At 40.6% G+C, this 13,727-nt stretch overlaps 1 protein-coding gene across 1 annotated transcript; it reads right to left on the bottom strand.

Annotated features, from left to right (window-relative positions):
- Positions 1-2,388: 2,388 nt before the first annotated feature.
- On the bottom strand, positions 2,389-3,701 carry LOC103831124 (probable dolichyl-diphosphooligosaccharide--protein glycosyltransferase subunit 3B). The gene has a single exon (XM_009106979.3). It carries the CDS (start codon positions 3,586-3,588, stop codon positions 2,548-2,550), a length of 1,041 nt encoding a protein of 346 aa, XP_009105227.1. The 5' UTR covers positions 3,589-3,701; the 3' UTR covers positions 2,389-2,547.
- Between the last annotated feature and the right edge of the window lie 10,026 nt (positions 3,702-13,727).

Raw genomic sequence — 13,727 nt, 5'->3', positions numbered from 1 at the left:
GTGCGTTGTCGAGGAGTCGTCGTCAGAGGAGTCACAAGGGTGAGAGAGTATGACTTCCACTCGTCGCCGGCGACGCGGATGTTCGTCTTCTGATGAGTCGTTGGCGGGGCCGACGTTGTTGACAGGAGTGTGCTCAGGGCTCGCTCTTTCCTCGCTAGGGGCCGTGTTCTGCTGAGACTTCTGTGCCTTCTTCTCCTTGTTCTTACTCCAACTTTTGGTGTTTTTCGGTGTCGTTGGAGAGGTGGGCATTGAATTGTCCCGTTAGTGATCCCGTCGAAAAATTGCCCGATGAGGACTTTGCATTCTTCGTATCATGGGAATCCCTTTTTTGGTAGAGGCACCATTTCTTTGGCTCCTCGGAGTTTGAACTCGCTGGTTCGGACGACTTTGATTGCTTCGAGGCGGAGTCTCGATCCCAGTGGTTCCAGGCTTTCTCTCGCGTGACGGCTGCTGTTTTTGGCGATTCCTCGTCGTCGACCGAGCTAACGTAGCCTCGCTTCTGAGTGGTGTTCCCACCGGATGAGTGCTGGCGGGGCTCAGGGCGGGTGTCGTTTGTTCGGGCGGGTCGCTGTTTCGCTGCTGCTTCTTTCGCAAACTTTGCTCTTGTGTCTTCTTCCATGCGGATGAAGTTGTTTGAGCGAGCGATGGCGTCAGACACAGATTTCGTCGGGTATCGGTAGAGATCCTGACGGAACGTGGAGTCAACGTGCAAAGTGTTCATCAGAGACTCGACAGCGATAGGATCAGGAATATCCACTTTCGAGACGATAGCTTTGAACTTCTCCATGAAGTCGCGGAGGCTTTGGCCGCTGGTATGAGTGAGGTTCCACAGGTCGGACACGGTCGTTTCTTGGTTGGTGAACATGATATAATTCTTCAGGAAGGCCGTCGAGAGGTCGTGGAAACAATCGACGGAGTTTTCTCTGAGGCCTGTGAACCAAGTAAGGGCCGGTCCCTCTAGGGTTTCGACAAAGAGTTGGCAAAAGCCGGCGTCTTTGTCTTCGTCGGTCAGATTTGCGCGTCGCATCGCTATGTTGAAGGACGTGACATGAGTAGAAGGGTCGGAGAGACCCTTGAAGGTTGGAAGACGAAGTTTCTCCATCTTCTGGAGCCGTACGCCGGTGACCCTTTGCGTAAAGGGTGTGCGAAGAGATTCCGCGAGTACGTGCTCGATTTGGGGCGCCGAGGTCGTCACCTGGTGGATCTTTGAGTTGATGTCGAGGACCGACTGTTTCAACGCGGCTAGCTCGCTTGCGGTGTCTGCGTTGATGTCGTTACCAGCGCTCTGGTTGCTGTTACCGGCGCTCTGGTTGTTGTTATCCCGCGCAGGTGCTACGTTGGTGGTTCGTTCAGTGGCGAACAGGTGTCGACGGTATTGCGCCGTTGAAGCTTCGGCGTTTGCAGCGATAGGAGCGAGTATTTTTGCTATCGCTGTGATTTGGTCGACCGCCGCCTTCTGCGCCGCTTCTTGCAGGGCGAGGCGTGCCAAGATGGTTTCCATGGACGCAGGAGGGGGTAGCGGAGTTACTGGTGTAGGCGTAGGTGTTACCTCGGGAGCCGGCATCACCTCGAGGGCTTCGCGCTCCTCGCCAGACGAAGAACTGTCGTTGCTGACAACCATAGTACTAACGTTACTTTGCTAAAAAGGACCCACGGTGGGCGCCAGGCGTTTGATCGGAAAACGGTGATAAAAGGATGTGGGTTTAACAAAGACGTCTTATTACGGTCGGAAGAGATGTTCAGTCGGTTACAAGAGAAGTAAAGAGAATGCGACAGAAGAGAAGCCGGCAACTCGATGAGCTACCGGAAAAATACAAATAACGGCAAGATGAAGCAAAGGTGAAAACCCTAATCTAGCCGCCAGATGTTAGTCAGATGATTTCGGATCCCCTTCTCGTTTCTCTTCCTTCTCCTTATATAGTCCTCTGATGTGTCGTTCTTGACCTAGCTTAAGTCGTCTTCGTGGGCCTTCTTTATTGGGCCGAGAGGCCCGCATTCGTCCGAGCGGTCGCCGAGCTGTGTGCCTCTTAGTCGGCGTCGCTCGACTCGAGATACTGTAGAGGCAAGCCGAGTAATCAACCGGTTTAAGCCGACTATTCGAGCCATCGCTTTCCTTGGTCTGGGCCAGGCCTTCTATTCCTTGGGCCTTGTGGGATGATTAAATCCATCCTCTACAATGATAAGTAAAATATTATAACATGGAAACGCACAATGCAAACAAACAATCGGGAACGATAAGGAGAATGTTATAAAAACTATCTTAGAGTGATCTCCAGACTCTAAATTCACTTATCCTAACAATTTGGCAATATGCAGATAGAGAGCCCAAAAGAATCTGAATTTCTGAGTATGGCTCCTCCTATACAGAGCCTACAGAACAGTGAGCAATGGTTGACACTGACTATATAGAGTAACAAGGAAGTAGCAAAGCAGTAATGAGTTTAAAACCATCTGAAATTGTACTACAATGATTCAAAACACAAAAAGTCCAACATATCATAATAACTCAGTTCCAGAAAATGTCTTGAAAACTAAACCCCCATCACCTCACTGCCAACTCGATGGCCAATAGGGATGAATCCCATAACCAGTCTTCCAATTATCCAAGTAAACAACTTGCTTCACAGCCCAGGAGGACACAACCAGAGCCACAAGCATCACCAGTCTCTGAACATTAAGGTTCCTAACCCGAACAAGCACATTAGTAACAAACGCCAAGAGCAACCCAACGACAGTGTACAAGAACCCCACAGCGAACCCCTCAGCTCCAAGCTGCATCCCAGATCCTTGGTAGAAGAAAACAAGCTTGTTCGGATCGTTACGATCCTGGAGAAACATAGGCATTTTCCTGATAATGTTGTGCATCGTTCCCGCGACGCTGAAGAAGTAGATGAAGATAGCGCCTGATAACCAAAGCCTATGGTCATGGAGAAGAGTCTCTCCTCTCAGAATCCGTTTGATGACAAACGGAGTCGCGATTACGATCATCGCCACGATGACGCTGATCTGCGCCTTGGAAAGAAACGGCGGACGTTGGATCGGACCGACGGTGAGCTTGGTTCGCTGCTCGACGAACTCAGCCATGGATTCGGCTAACCTCGCGAAATCAGACTGGTCCATTTGACCAGATTCGTCGCTTAGTTTCGCTGTTGAAGCGGTTACGAGACGGATGTGAGGGAGAGCGTTGACGCCGAATCGCTGGAAGGAAGACTGGGACCGCGAGAACTCGATCTCGCAGAAGAAAAGCTTGTTCAGATCGGATCCGTTGTTGTTGGCGAGGAAGGTGGCGGAGACGAGGCCGAACTCGCGGCGGAGCTCTTGGAGACGGAGCTCCGTTTTGCTGTGGAGCTGAGTGGCGTCGAAGAAGACGAGGATTGAGTAAGGACGTGGAGTGGGAGAGGAGATGAGGAATTTGGAGATTCCATGGTCGTCGAGATGGATTACGCCTGATTCGGAGTTTGATCTCAGGGAAGCGAGCTCGTTGGTGAGATCTGAATCGGAATCTGGATCTGAGAAGGATGCTGATGCGATTGATGATAAGGAGGATACGAGGAGTAGAAGAGATAAGAGTTTTTTATCGATCGCCATTGTCTTGTCCACCAGGTGAGTTCAAATTCGGGAGGAGAAGAGAAAGGTGAAAGACGAGGGTATTGCCCGTTTACCGGAGAGCCTCTAGTTGGAGAAGAAGGTCTACGAAGCTCTTCATTTTGCCATCTCGCTGGTTATCCACGATGGAAGGTTTTTATTGGCTACTGAATCCACGTGGGCTATTTTGATTCGTGGTTAGAGTCTGCAGCTTCAGAGCTTTCTCATGTTAATTCACCTCGTGGTCAAGTTTAATTCATCTGCCATTTGATTTTCTACATCTTACCTCAGTTACCTGTATAACACCGACTCCGGTTCAAATAAAAGTCATGGTTTCTGATATCGTGTGCATTTCTAGTAAAAATATCTGCTGTTTGTTTCTCCATTTGGATAGATCATCTGGATGAAGATGAGAGTTTTGTTTGTTTAGACACTAAAAGTACAATTCATTCAAATAGATCATCCAGATGACTTTTGGAAATTTAAGCTTAATTTTAAAGTCCATTCAGCTGAACCAATTTGGATCATTTGAATGGAGATAGTTCATTCAAAATGGTATAAAATCTATTATGCCCCTAATGTAATTCACAAATTACAAACCTAAAAATAAAATCATTTTTGTCACAAACGAAAACTGACAAAACTACAAACACTTTTTCCCGTACTAAAAACTATTTTTTCACGCCAAAACCCCAAAACGCATTTTTCCGCTAAAATTGCAAAAAAATATTTTCTCGTCAAAATTGCAAAAACGTGTTTTCCTGCAAAAACCGAAAAGCATGTTTTCATGCACAAATCACAAAAAAAATGTTTTCACGCCAACACCCCAAAATACATTTTTTCGCCAAAACACAAAAAAACATGTTTTCCCGCCAAAGTCGCAAAACGTGTTTTCCCGCCAAAATTGCAAAAACGTACTTTCCCGCCAAAATTGCAAAAACGTACTTTCCCGCCAAAACCAAAAAAAACGTGTTTTCCCGCCAAAACCAAAAAACGTGTTTTCTCGCCAAAACCGAAAATTTGTATTTTCCCGCCAAAACCAAAAAATCTTGTTTTCCCGCGAAATCTGTAAAAAAGTGTTCCCGCCAAAAACGTGTTTTCCCGGAAAAATCGCAAAAATGCGTTTTCCGCCAAAATCGCAAACACTTGTTTTCCCGCTAAAAACGCAAAAACACGTTTTCTCGCCAAAACCGCAAAAACGTGCTTTCCCGCCAAAACTGTGTTTTCTCGCCAAAACCGCAAAACCACATTTTCTCGCCAAAACAGCAAAATCACGTTTTCCCGCCAAAATCGCAAAAATGCGTTTTCCCGCCAAAAACATGTTTTCCTGCCAAAACCGCAAAAACGCGTTTTTCCGCCAAAACCGCAAAAACACGTTTTCCCGCCAAAACCGCAAAAATGCGCTTTCCCTCCAAACCGCAAAAACGTGGTTCCCTCCAAACCGCAAAAACGTGTTCTCGCCAAAAACGTGTTTCCCGACAAAACCGCAAAAACCCGTTTTCTCGCCAAAACCGAAAAATTTGTATTTCTCCGCCAAAACCGAAAAATCTCGTTTTCTCGCCAGAACCGAAAAATCTTGTTTTCCCGCCCAAACCGCAAAAAAGAAAACTCGTTAATTTTGAAATAATTCTAATGTAAATATATTAAATTAAATAATTAAATGTAATATAGTTAAAATTAATATTAACTATTTTGCATTTCTGGTAAAAATATCTGCTGTTCATTATTAACCTTTTCTTTTCTACGACGTATTCATTACCAACTTTTGGCTCAAAATTCATTTTAACATCTCGGAAAATATTACAAAGATCTTCAAACCCATTAAACTCTATAGTCTACTGTGAATGCTAGTCATTTTCTTTTAGTTTTCATCCATTTGTACTGAATCATATTCCTAAGTTTTCATCGAACATGCCCTTCGATTTCTTTACATATATTAAATAATTAAATTTAATATTCTAATTCTAATTTATTATTTTTTGATTTTGTTAACTAATAATAGTTTTAAAAATAAACAAGATTATTAAATAAATAAATGCATTGATAACGACATTTTAATACTCTTCCCGTTTCAAAATACATTTATATAGGTTTAGTAAAAGAATATTTGATTGTTAAACTCTAATATCTTTATGCGGTGTAGAATTATAGTACTCGTAATCGGAGAACTGATTACAACTATCTAAAGACCAGCTAGCTGATATCTTCACCAAAGGAGCAAGTACTAAGGTCTGCGAGTTCATTCATCCGAGATTGGGACTCATAGACATGACTAGATCATGATTCCCTTAAGCCATGAAGCATCTACTCTTTTTCCTTTGTGTGTTTTTGTCCCATTGGATTTTTCACACAAAAGGTTTTAATGAGGGATGTTTTCATGGGTTCCAAGCTTAACCATATGTTAAAGCTTGAGGGGGAGTATTGACATGAAAAAATAAAGTTAGCAAGACTTGCCAAAAAAAATTAAGCAAGGCTTGCCAGAATGAAAAGTACCCGCGGAGCTACACTAAAAACAGACAGATATTTTATTTTAACTTTTCTAGTAAATCAAAGGTGTTTAGCTACTAGAGTAAGTATGTTCTATTCTGATTATGTCTCTTGATAACCCATTGTAATGACACTTTTTAGATCTAAGGAAAATTATTCTCTCCTTCTCTTTCTCTCTTGTTCTTCATTATCCAGCAATAAACTCTCATTAAACATCTCATGTTCTCATAAATCTAACATGGTATCAGAGCAATAAGCTCATATCATTCCGCAAATCAATCTTTTTCTTTTCAAAATCTTTGTGTTCTTCAATCTTTATTCTCTGGTCTATTGTTTTACCCATTGGGTAAGAGAATTCTAACCATGGAAATGGAGAAGAAGAACCTTATTTCAGTGACCCTTGAAGGTCCTAACTATCTTTTATGGTCAAGAGTGGCCAGAGTTACTTTGGGAAGTCATGGACTTTGAGACAGCCATATAATGGAGGCTGAAACTTTAAAGAGGATGGCTCAAGAGGATAGTCAGGCTACTTGCCTGAAGCATGACAACAAGTGGGTTCAAGAAGACCAGCAAGCACTAGAAATCATACACAAATCTCTGTCTAAGCCAATCTTGGATGCTCATTCCCACTGTAAAACAGCCACAAATCTATGGGAAAATCTTCAAACTGTTTATGGGAATCTATGGGAGAGTCTTCAAACGGTTTATGAGCAAGACAAGTTTTTCAGCTTACTCCTAAACCTGAATTCACCCTACAACCATCTGATAAATTATTTCCTTAGAGAAAGGAAAATTCCAGATTTAGAAGATGTTTGTTCCTTGAGAAGCCAGCCAAATATATTTAAGCTTAAGGAGTTTGAGCATCCAGCGATACAAGGAAAAACCATGTATTCTTCTTTCACTGGTGGTTGTAATAAAGGATGAACGTGGAGAAGTACTGATAGTACAGCTACCACCGATGGTCCAGCGACCGTGAGTGACCTTCATCACTTTATCGAAGCCTTTATATCATCCAAGAAGGCTGGTACACACTCTCTTGACTTTAAACCTATCATTATAGATTCAGGAGTAAGCCATCACATGATTAGTGATAGGAACTTGATTAGTGATATCCAGCCAGCCTTAGGGAATGTTCTTATAGCAAATGGTGATAAGGTTAAGATAGAAGGGATAGGGAACCTTAGGTTGTTTGATAGAGAATCAACTGCTTTGTATATGTCTCAGTTTACATCAAATATGTTATCTGTGAGGAAGACTACGGTTGATCTTAGCTGTCAGGTTGTCTTCAGACCAGATGAAGTTGAATATCAAGACTTAAAGACAGGCCATGTGATTGGAAAAGGGCACACTCACAATGAACTATATCATCTTCAGAAGACAGAGGTGTTCGGAACATCTTCATCTCAGTGTCTGGCCAGTATATCGAATGGGGTTGACAGCAACATTTGGCATGCTAGACTCGGGCATCCCCATACTAGAGCTTTAAACTTGATACTTCCTGGGGTGGTGTTCAAGAATGATGAGTGTGAAGCATGTATATTGGGGAAGCATTGTAGGACAGTCTTTCCAAGGTCTGGTACAATTTATGAGAAATGTTTTGACTTGGTTCACTCTGATGTATGGACTGCACCGTGTCTGTCAAGGGAGAATCACAAATACTTTGTTACCTTTATTGATGAGAAGTCCAAATACACTTGGGTGACACTGCTTTCGTTTAAAGACAGGGTGTTAGAGGCTTTCAAGAATTTTCAGGCCCATGTCTCCAATCACTTTAATGCCAAGGTGAAAATCCTCAGGTCAGACAATGGTGGAGAGTACACAAGTCTGGCATGTAAACAATACCTTACTCAGCATGGGATTATTCACCAGACAAGTTTTCCTTACACTCCTCAGCAGAATGGAGTTGCTGAAAGGAAGAACCGGCACTTAATAGAAGTAGCAAGATCAATGATGTTTCACACCAATGTTCCAAAAAGGTTCTGGAGTGATGTTGTGGTATGTGCTAGCTATCTGATCAATAGGACTCCAACTAAAGTCCTCAACGACCTGTCTCCATTTGAGGTTCTTAACCAGACCAAGCCACCTTTGGACCACTTGCGTGTGTTTGGGTGTCTCTGCTTTGTGATGATACCAGGACAGCAGCGGAACAAGCTATATGCTAAAAGCTCAAAAGCTATATTCATTGGGTATTCTCCAACACAAAAAGGGTATAAGTGCTATGATCCAATATCAAGAAGGGTCTTGATTTCAAGGGATGTTAAGTTTGTGGAATCTAAGGGGTACTATGAGGAGAAGAGTTGGGAAAGCCTTCAAGATCTCTCACAAGGACCTTCAGATAGGGCAAACAACTTGAGAATCATTCTAGAAAGGCTAAGCATCAATCAGCCTCAGAGCAGTGAGGTGCTAAGGACTTCTCCCTCACCACCAACTGCTGGAAACAATGAAGAAGCAACACCAGTTATTGAAACATTCCATCCAAATCCTGAGGGGGGCAATGAACATGAATCACAACCGCAAAAAGGAGATGATTCAGCAAGCACACATGATCAAGATGGAGATGAATCTGATCAGCCTAGTGAAGATCATTTTAATGGAGACTAAAGACATGAAGATGCAGTGGTAGAAGGTCAAGAGAATCAACCATTGAGAAGGAATACAAGAGTAAAGAAACCATCCAAATGGGTTGACACCAGAGTGTATTTGAACAGCAATGCAGTAGCTAACCCTATCCAAGCAACTTGTTCTTTGGCGAGTTATCCTCAAGAGCATGTAGTCTTCATCAACAATCTGGATCAAGAGTATGTTCCAAAGACTTATGAAAAAGCCATGGAGCATGAAGAGTGGAGATAATCAGTTGGAGATGAAGTTGGTGCCATGATCAAGAATGATACTTGGTATGAAACCGAGCTTCCCAAAGGAAAGAAAGCTGTTACAAGCCGCCTGCTTTTCACCATCAAGTATCTTGCCAATGGAAAACCAGAAAGGAAGAAGACAAGGCTGGTTGCAAGAGGATACACTCAAGTCTATGGAGAAGACTATTTGGATACCTTTGCACCAGTAGCTAAACTCCACACCATAAGGATTCTACTCTCCTTGGCAGTGAACCTAGAATGGAATTTATGGCAGATGGATGTCAATAACGCTTTTCTTCAAGGAGAGATGGAGGATAAAGTTTACATGAGGCCACCTCCAGGTATGGAAGATATGGTCAAGCCAGGGAATGTTCTAAGGTTAAAGAAAGCAATCTATGGATTAAAACAGTCACCAAGAGCTTGATATCACAAACTGAGTACAACTCTCAATGGAAAAGGGTTTGTAAAATCAGAAGCTGATCATACACTCTTCACTCTCACAAGCAAGCAAGGAATTGTGGTGATATTATCATCACAGGGAGTGACAAGGAAAGTATCATCTCTACTAAAGCTTTTCTTAAATCCACCTTTGATATTAAAGATTTGGGTGAGCTAAAGTACTTTCTAGGGATAGAAATATGCCGCTATAAGGAGGGGCTTTTCTTATCCCAAAGAAAGTACACACTTGATATTTTAAATGAGGCAGGAAAGCTTGGAGAAAGAGTAGCTAAAACACCACTTGAAGAAGGCTATAAAGTCTTGCGTGAGGGGGAGTTTGAAGACAAACCATTTGGAGACTTCAAACTCTATAGGAGGATGGTTGGGAAGCTGATCTATCTCACCATTACATGACCAGACATCTGTTTTGCTGTGAACCAAGTCAGCCAGCATATGCAAGCACCTAAGGTTCATCATTGGAATATGGTAGAAAGGATCATGAGATACCTAAGGGAGGCCCCGGGTCAAGGTGTTTGGATGGGCTGCAACAAGAGCACAGAGATTGTGGGATATTGTGATGCAGATTGGGCTGGTGATAGAGTAGATAGGAGGTCTACTACAGGTTATTGCACCTTCATTGGAAGCAATCTAGTTACGTGGAAAAGCAAGAAGCAAAAAGTGGTATCATGTTCGAGTGATGAGGCAGAGTATAGAGCAATGAGGAAGCTGACTAGTGAGCTCATTTGGATCAGAAACTTGCTAAGAGACTTGGGAATAGAGACATCAACACCAATTACCATGCACTGTGATAATCAGGCGGCCATTCATATAGCTTCAAACTCAGTGTTTCATGAAAGGACAAAGCACATTGAAGTGGACTGTCACAAAGTGAGACAGGCTGTGGAGCAGAAGATTATTCTACCTTGCTACACTAGAAGTGAAGACCAGCTAGCTGATATCTTCACCAAAGGAGCAAGTACTAAGGTCTGCGAGTTCATTCATCCGAAATTGGGACTCATAGACATGACTAGATCATGATCCCCTTAAGCCATGAAGCATCTACTCTTTTTCCTTTGTGTGTTTTTGTCCCATTGGATTTTTCACACAAAAGGTTTTAATGAGGGATGTTTTCATGGGTTCCAAGCTTAACCATATGTTAAAGCTTGAGGGGGAGTATTGACATGAAGAAATAAAGTTAGCAAGACTTGCCAAAGGAAATTAAGTAAGGCTTGCCAGAATGAACAGTACCCGCGGAACTACAGTAAAAACAGACAGATATTTTATTTTAGCTTTCCTAGTAAGCCAAGGGTGTTTGGCTACTAGAGTAAGCATGTTCTATTCTGATTATGTCTCTTGATAACCCATTGTAATGACACTTTTTAGTTCTAAAGAAAATTATTCTCTCCTTTTCTCTCTTTTGTTTTTCATTATTTAACAATAAACTCTCATTAAATATCTCTTATTCTCATAAATCTTAACATAACACTGACTCCGGTTCAAATAAAAGTTAGCATGGTTTCTGATATGTGTGCATTTCTAGTAAAAATTATCTGCTGTTCATTACTAACCTTTTCTTTTTTACAGACGAATTCATTACCAACTTTTAGCTCAAAATTCATTTTAACATCTCGGAAAATATTACAAAGATCTTCAAACCCATTAAATTCTATAGTCTACTGTGAATGATAGTCATTTTTTTAGTCTTAATCCATTTGTACTAAATCATATTCCTAAGTTTTCATCGAACATGCCCTTCAATTTCTTTACATATATTAAATAATTAAATTTAATATTATAATTCTAATTTAGTATTTTTTTATTTTGTTAATTAATAATAGTTTTAAAAATAAACAAAATTATTAAATAAATAAATGCATTGAAAATGTTAACGACATTTTAATACTCTTCCCGTTTTAAAATACATTTATATAGGTTTAGTAAAAGAATATTTGATTGTTAAACTCTAATATCTTTATGCGGTGTAGACTTATAGTACTCGTAATCGGAGAACTGATTACAACTATCTATAAGGACGAGTTAGAGGATTAGCGTTCTCATTGTTATTTTTCTCTTTCTTCTGCTTTTTTTTCTTTTTGTATTTTCCTTGCTGCTTCTGATCTTGTCTTATGATGTTTCTTCGTTTATAGATGGTCACCTTACGGTACCGCTACGACAAAGTGTATGATCTGCAAGCAGCAAGTGCATCAAGATGGTAAATATTGTCACACATGTGCCTATAGCAAAGGTAAATATAGTAATCACATCTACCTATATGTTATAACACCTCTAATTAGATAGTCATACAGTAGTAAATACTTCTACCTATCTGTTGTGCAGGATTGTGTGCCATGTGCGGGAAGCAAGTATTAGACACCAAGATGTATAAGCAAAGCAATGTATAACCAAAACCTGATAGCCGTCATTCACATTTTAGTTTCAATCCCTTTGATGTCAACTTGCATAATCAGGACGAATTATCTCGTGTTAGCCTGAGCTTCCTTCTCTGAACCTGTCTTTTCTTTTCTAGTTATAACAAAAAAAAAAAGTTACCCTCCCTTGAGGTCATGAGGTGATCATGAAGAAGTCTTTATCGTTCGTATTGATGATGTTGTGCGCCTGCTTGTTAGAATTCGAATTTTAATCAGAGATAGATTTGAAGCCACCGAGAAAATTTGTTAAAACAAAGATTGAGTCAAAATCGGACCATGCCCATTATCGGACAAGATCCAACTTGTAATACTGTCTTTCTTGTAACTGGTCCATTTGTGTAGATATCTTATAGTTTTTGGTTTTAGGAATATGATCTGCTCCGATAATTCATAATATCCAAATCTGAACTAAACTTCGTTTTTCTTTTTTTTGTTCGATTCTGTTAAGTTCTTTGGTTCTAAATAAATGTGTCCAACCCTAAGTGTACCTACATGTTCCGCTCCGATAATTATAATATCCAAATTCAAACTAAACTTCGTTTTTCTATTCGGTTCAGTTCTTCGGTTCTAAATAAATGTGTCCAGGCCTATGTGCACCTATCTTCTCCGCTTTACTTTATGCATTTCTGCATAGTAATTCTCAAAGTTCGGCTTCTCCCATAGCCTTCTTTGCATCAGATCTTCGTTCTGATATTCATTTGATAAAGCAACACATTATATTAGAATTACTCTTTTATTCATGCATTGGTTCAGGTGAATAGAATGATACCGATTAAGATTGGGTATTTTTATTTCGGTTTGGTTTGGGTATTCCTGGTATCGCGTAGTTCGTAGGGGACTAGAAGATTCATTTACTACCTGACCTATTTTTGGTTCAGGTCCGGTTCATATAGTTTTGGATTCGGTTTGGATAGTATAACTAGGAACAGGAAAATATCCAGAAAAAAATCCGTTCTCATTTTGTTTCAGTTATGGTTTGGTTATTTCGGGTAGTTCGGGTAATTCAGGTAAAATCTCGGATATTTTGGATAAAATATCGAATAATTAGGATGATTTAGATAAATCTCGGATATTTCAGATTATTTTAGATATTTTGAAGAAAACTATCTGGATACTTTCGGATACTTTCGACTAGTTCATATACTTTATAATAATTTAGTTTTCCTTAAATTTTTTCAGATACATTAAATAGATTTTTCAGTTATAGATATATATATATATATTTAATTATGTTATTTATATATAATTAATATATTTATATATTTGGGTATTCATTCGGTTCTCGGTACAGTTCCAGTTCGGTTCAGTTATTTAGGATATAACAAATATAATAATTATTCGGGTATTTGAGGGTTTTTGTCTGCTCCGAGTTTCGGGTATTTTGGTTCGATTCTTCGATTTTGGTTTTTTTTTTTGCCCAGGCTTAATACTGGTATTAGTCCATGAATCGAGAGGCATCCAAAGTGATCTTTAAGTTAGGAATGATACGTCTTCCCATAAATAAGGTATTTGAACAGATGAAGAGACTTTTGTTCAGCAAAATCTGCCAAGAAAAATAGAATGGGTTGGAGTATTTCTTTTAATGGGATTAAAAATGTTCTAAAGAAGATATTCATTTATTTTTTAGGCAAGAAGAATCGCTTGACCGGAAGCCGAACACCAGGAAGTTAACATCTTCCTAATCATGCTGTTTCTCTATGTTCTTGGGTGAACACGAAGTTATCACCTTCCTCTGTTACCATCCAATTTTCAGTACGAAAGATAGTTTTGAACATACCACACAGAAAACTTGGTTAAACAAAAGTTGAGAGTCAAAACCGGCATCAGGAATATGACCAACAGTAGATCGCACAAGGGGATCAATCGTCGTGCGTATCCATCCAACGATCATCGAGTTGGCTGACGTCCATCGAGCTAGATCAGGGTTCATCGAGGG

This window comes from Brassica rapa, chromosome A01, assembly GCF_000309985.2.
Source record: "Brassica rapa cultivar Chiifu-401-42 chromosome A01, CAAS_Brap_v3.01, whole genome shotgun sequence".
In the NCBI taxonomy this organism is placed as follows: Eukaryota; Viridiplantae; Streptophyta; class Magnoliopsida; order Brassicales; family Brassicaceae; genus Brassica; species Brassica rapa.
This window is presented reverse-complemented; position numbering and strand designations above follow the sequence as displayed.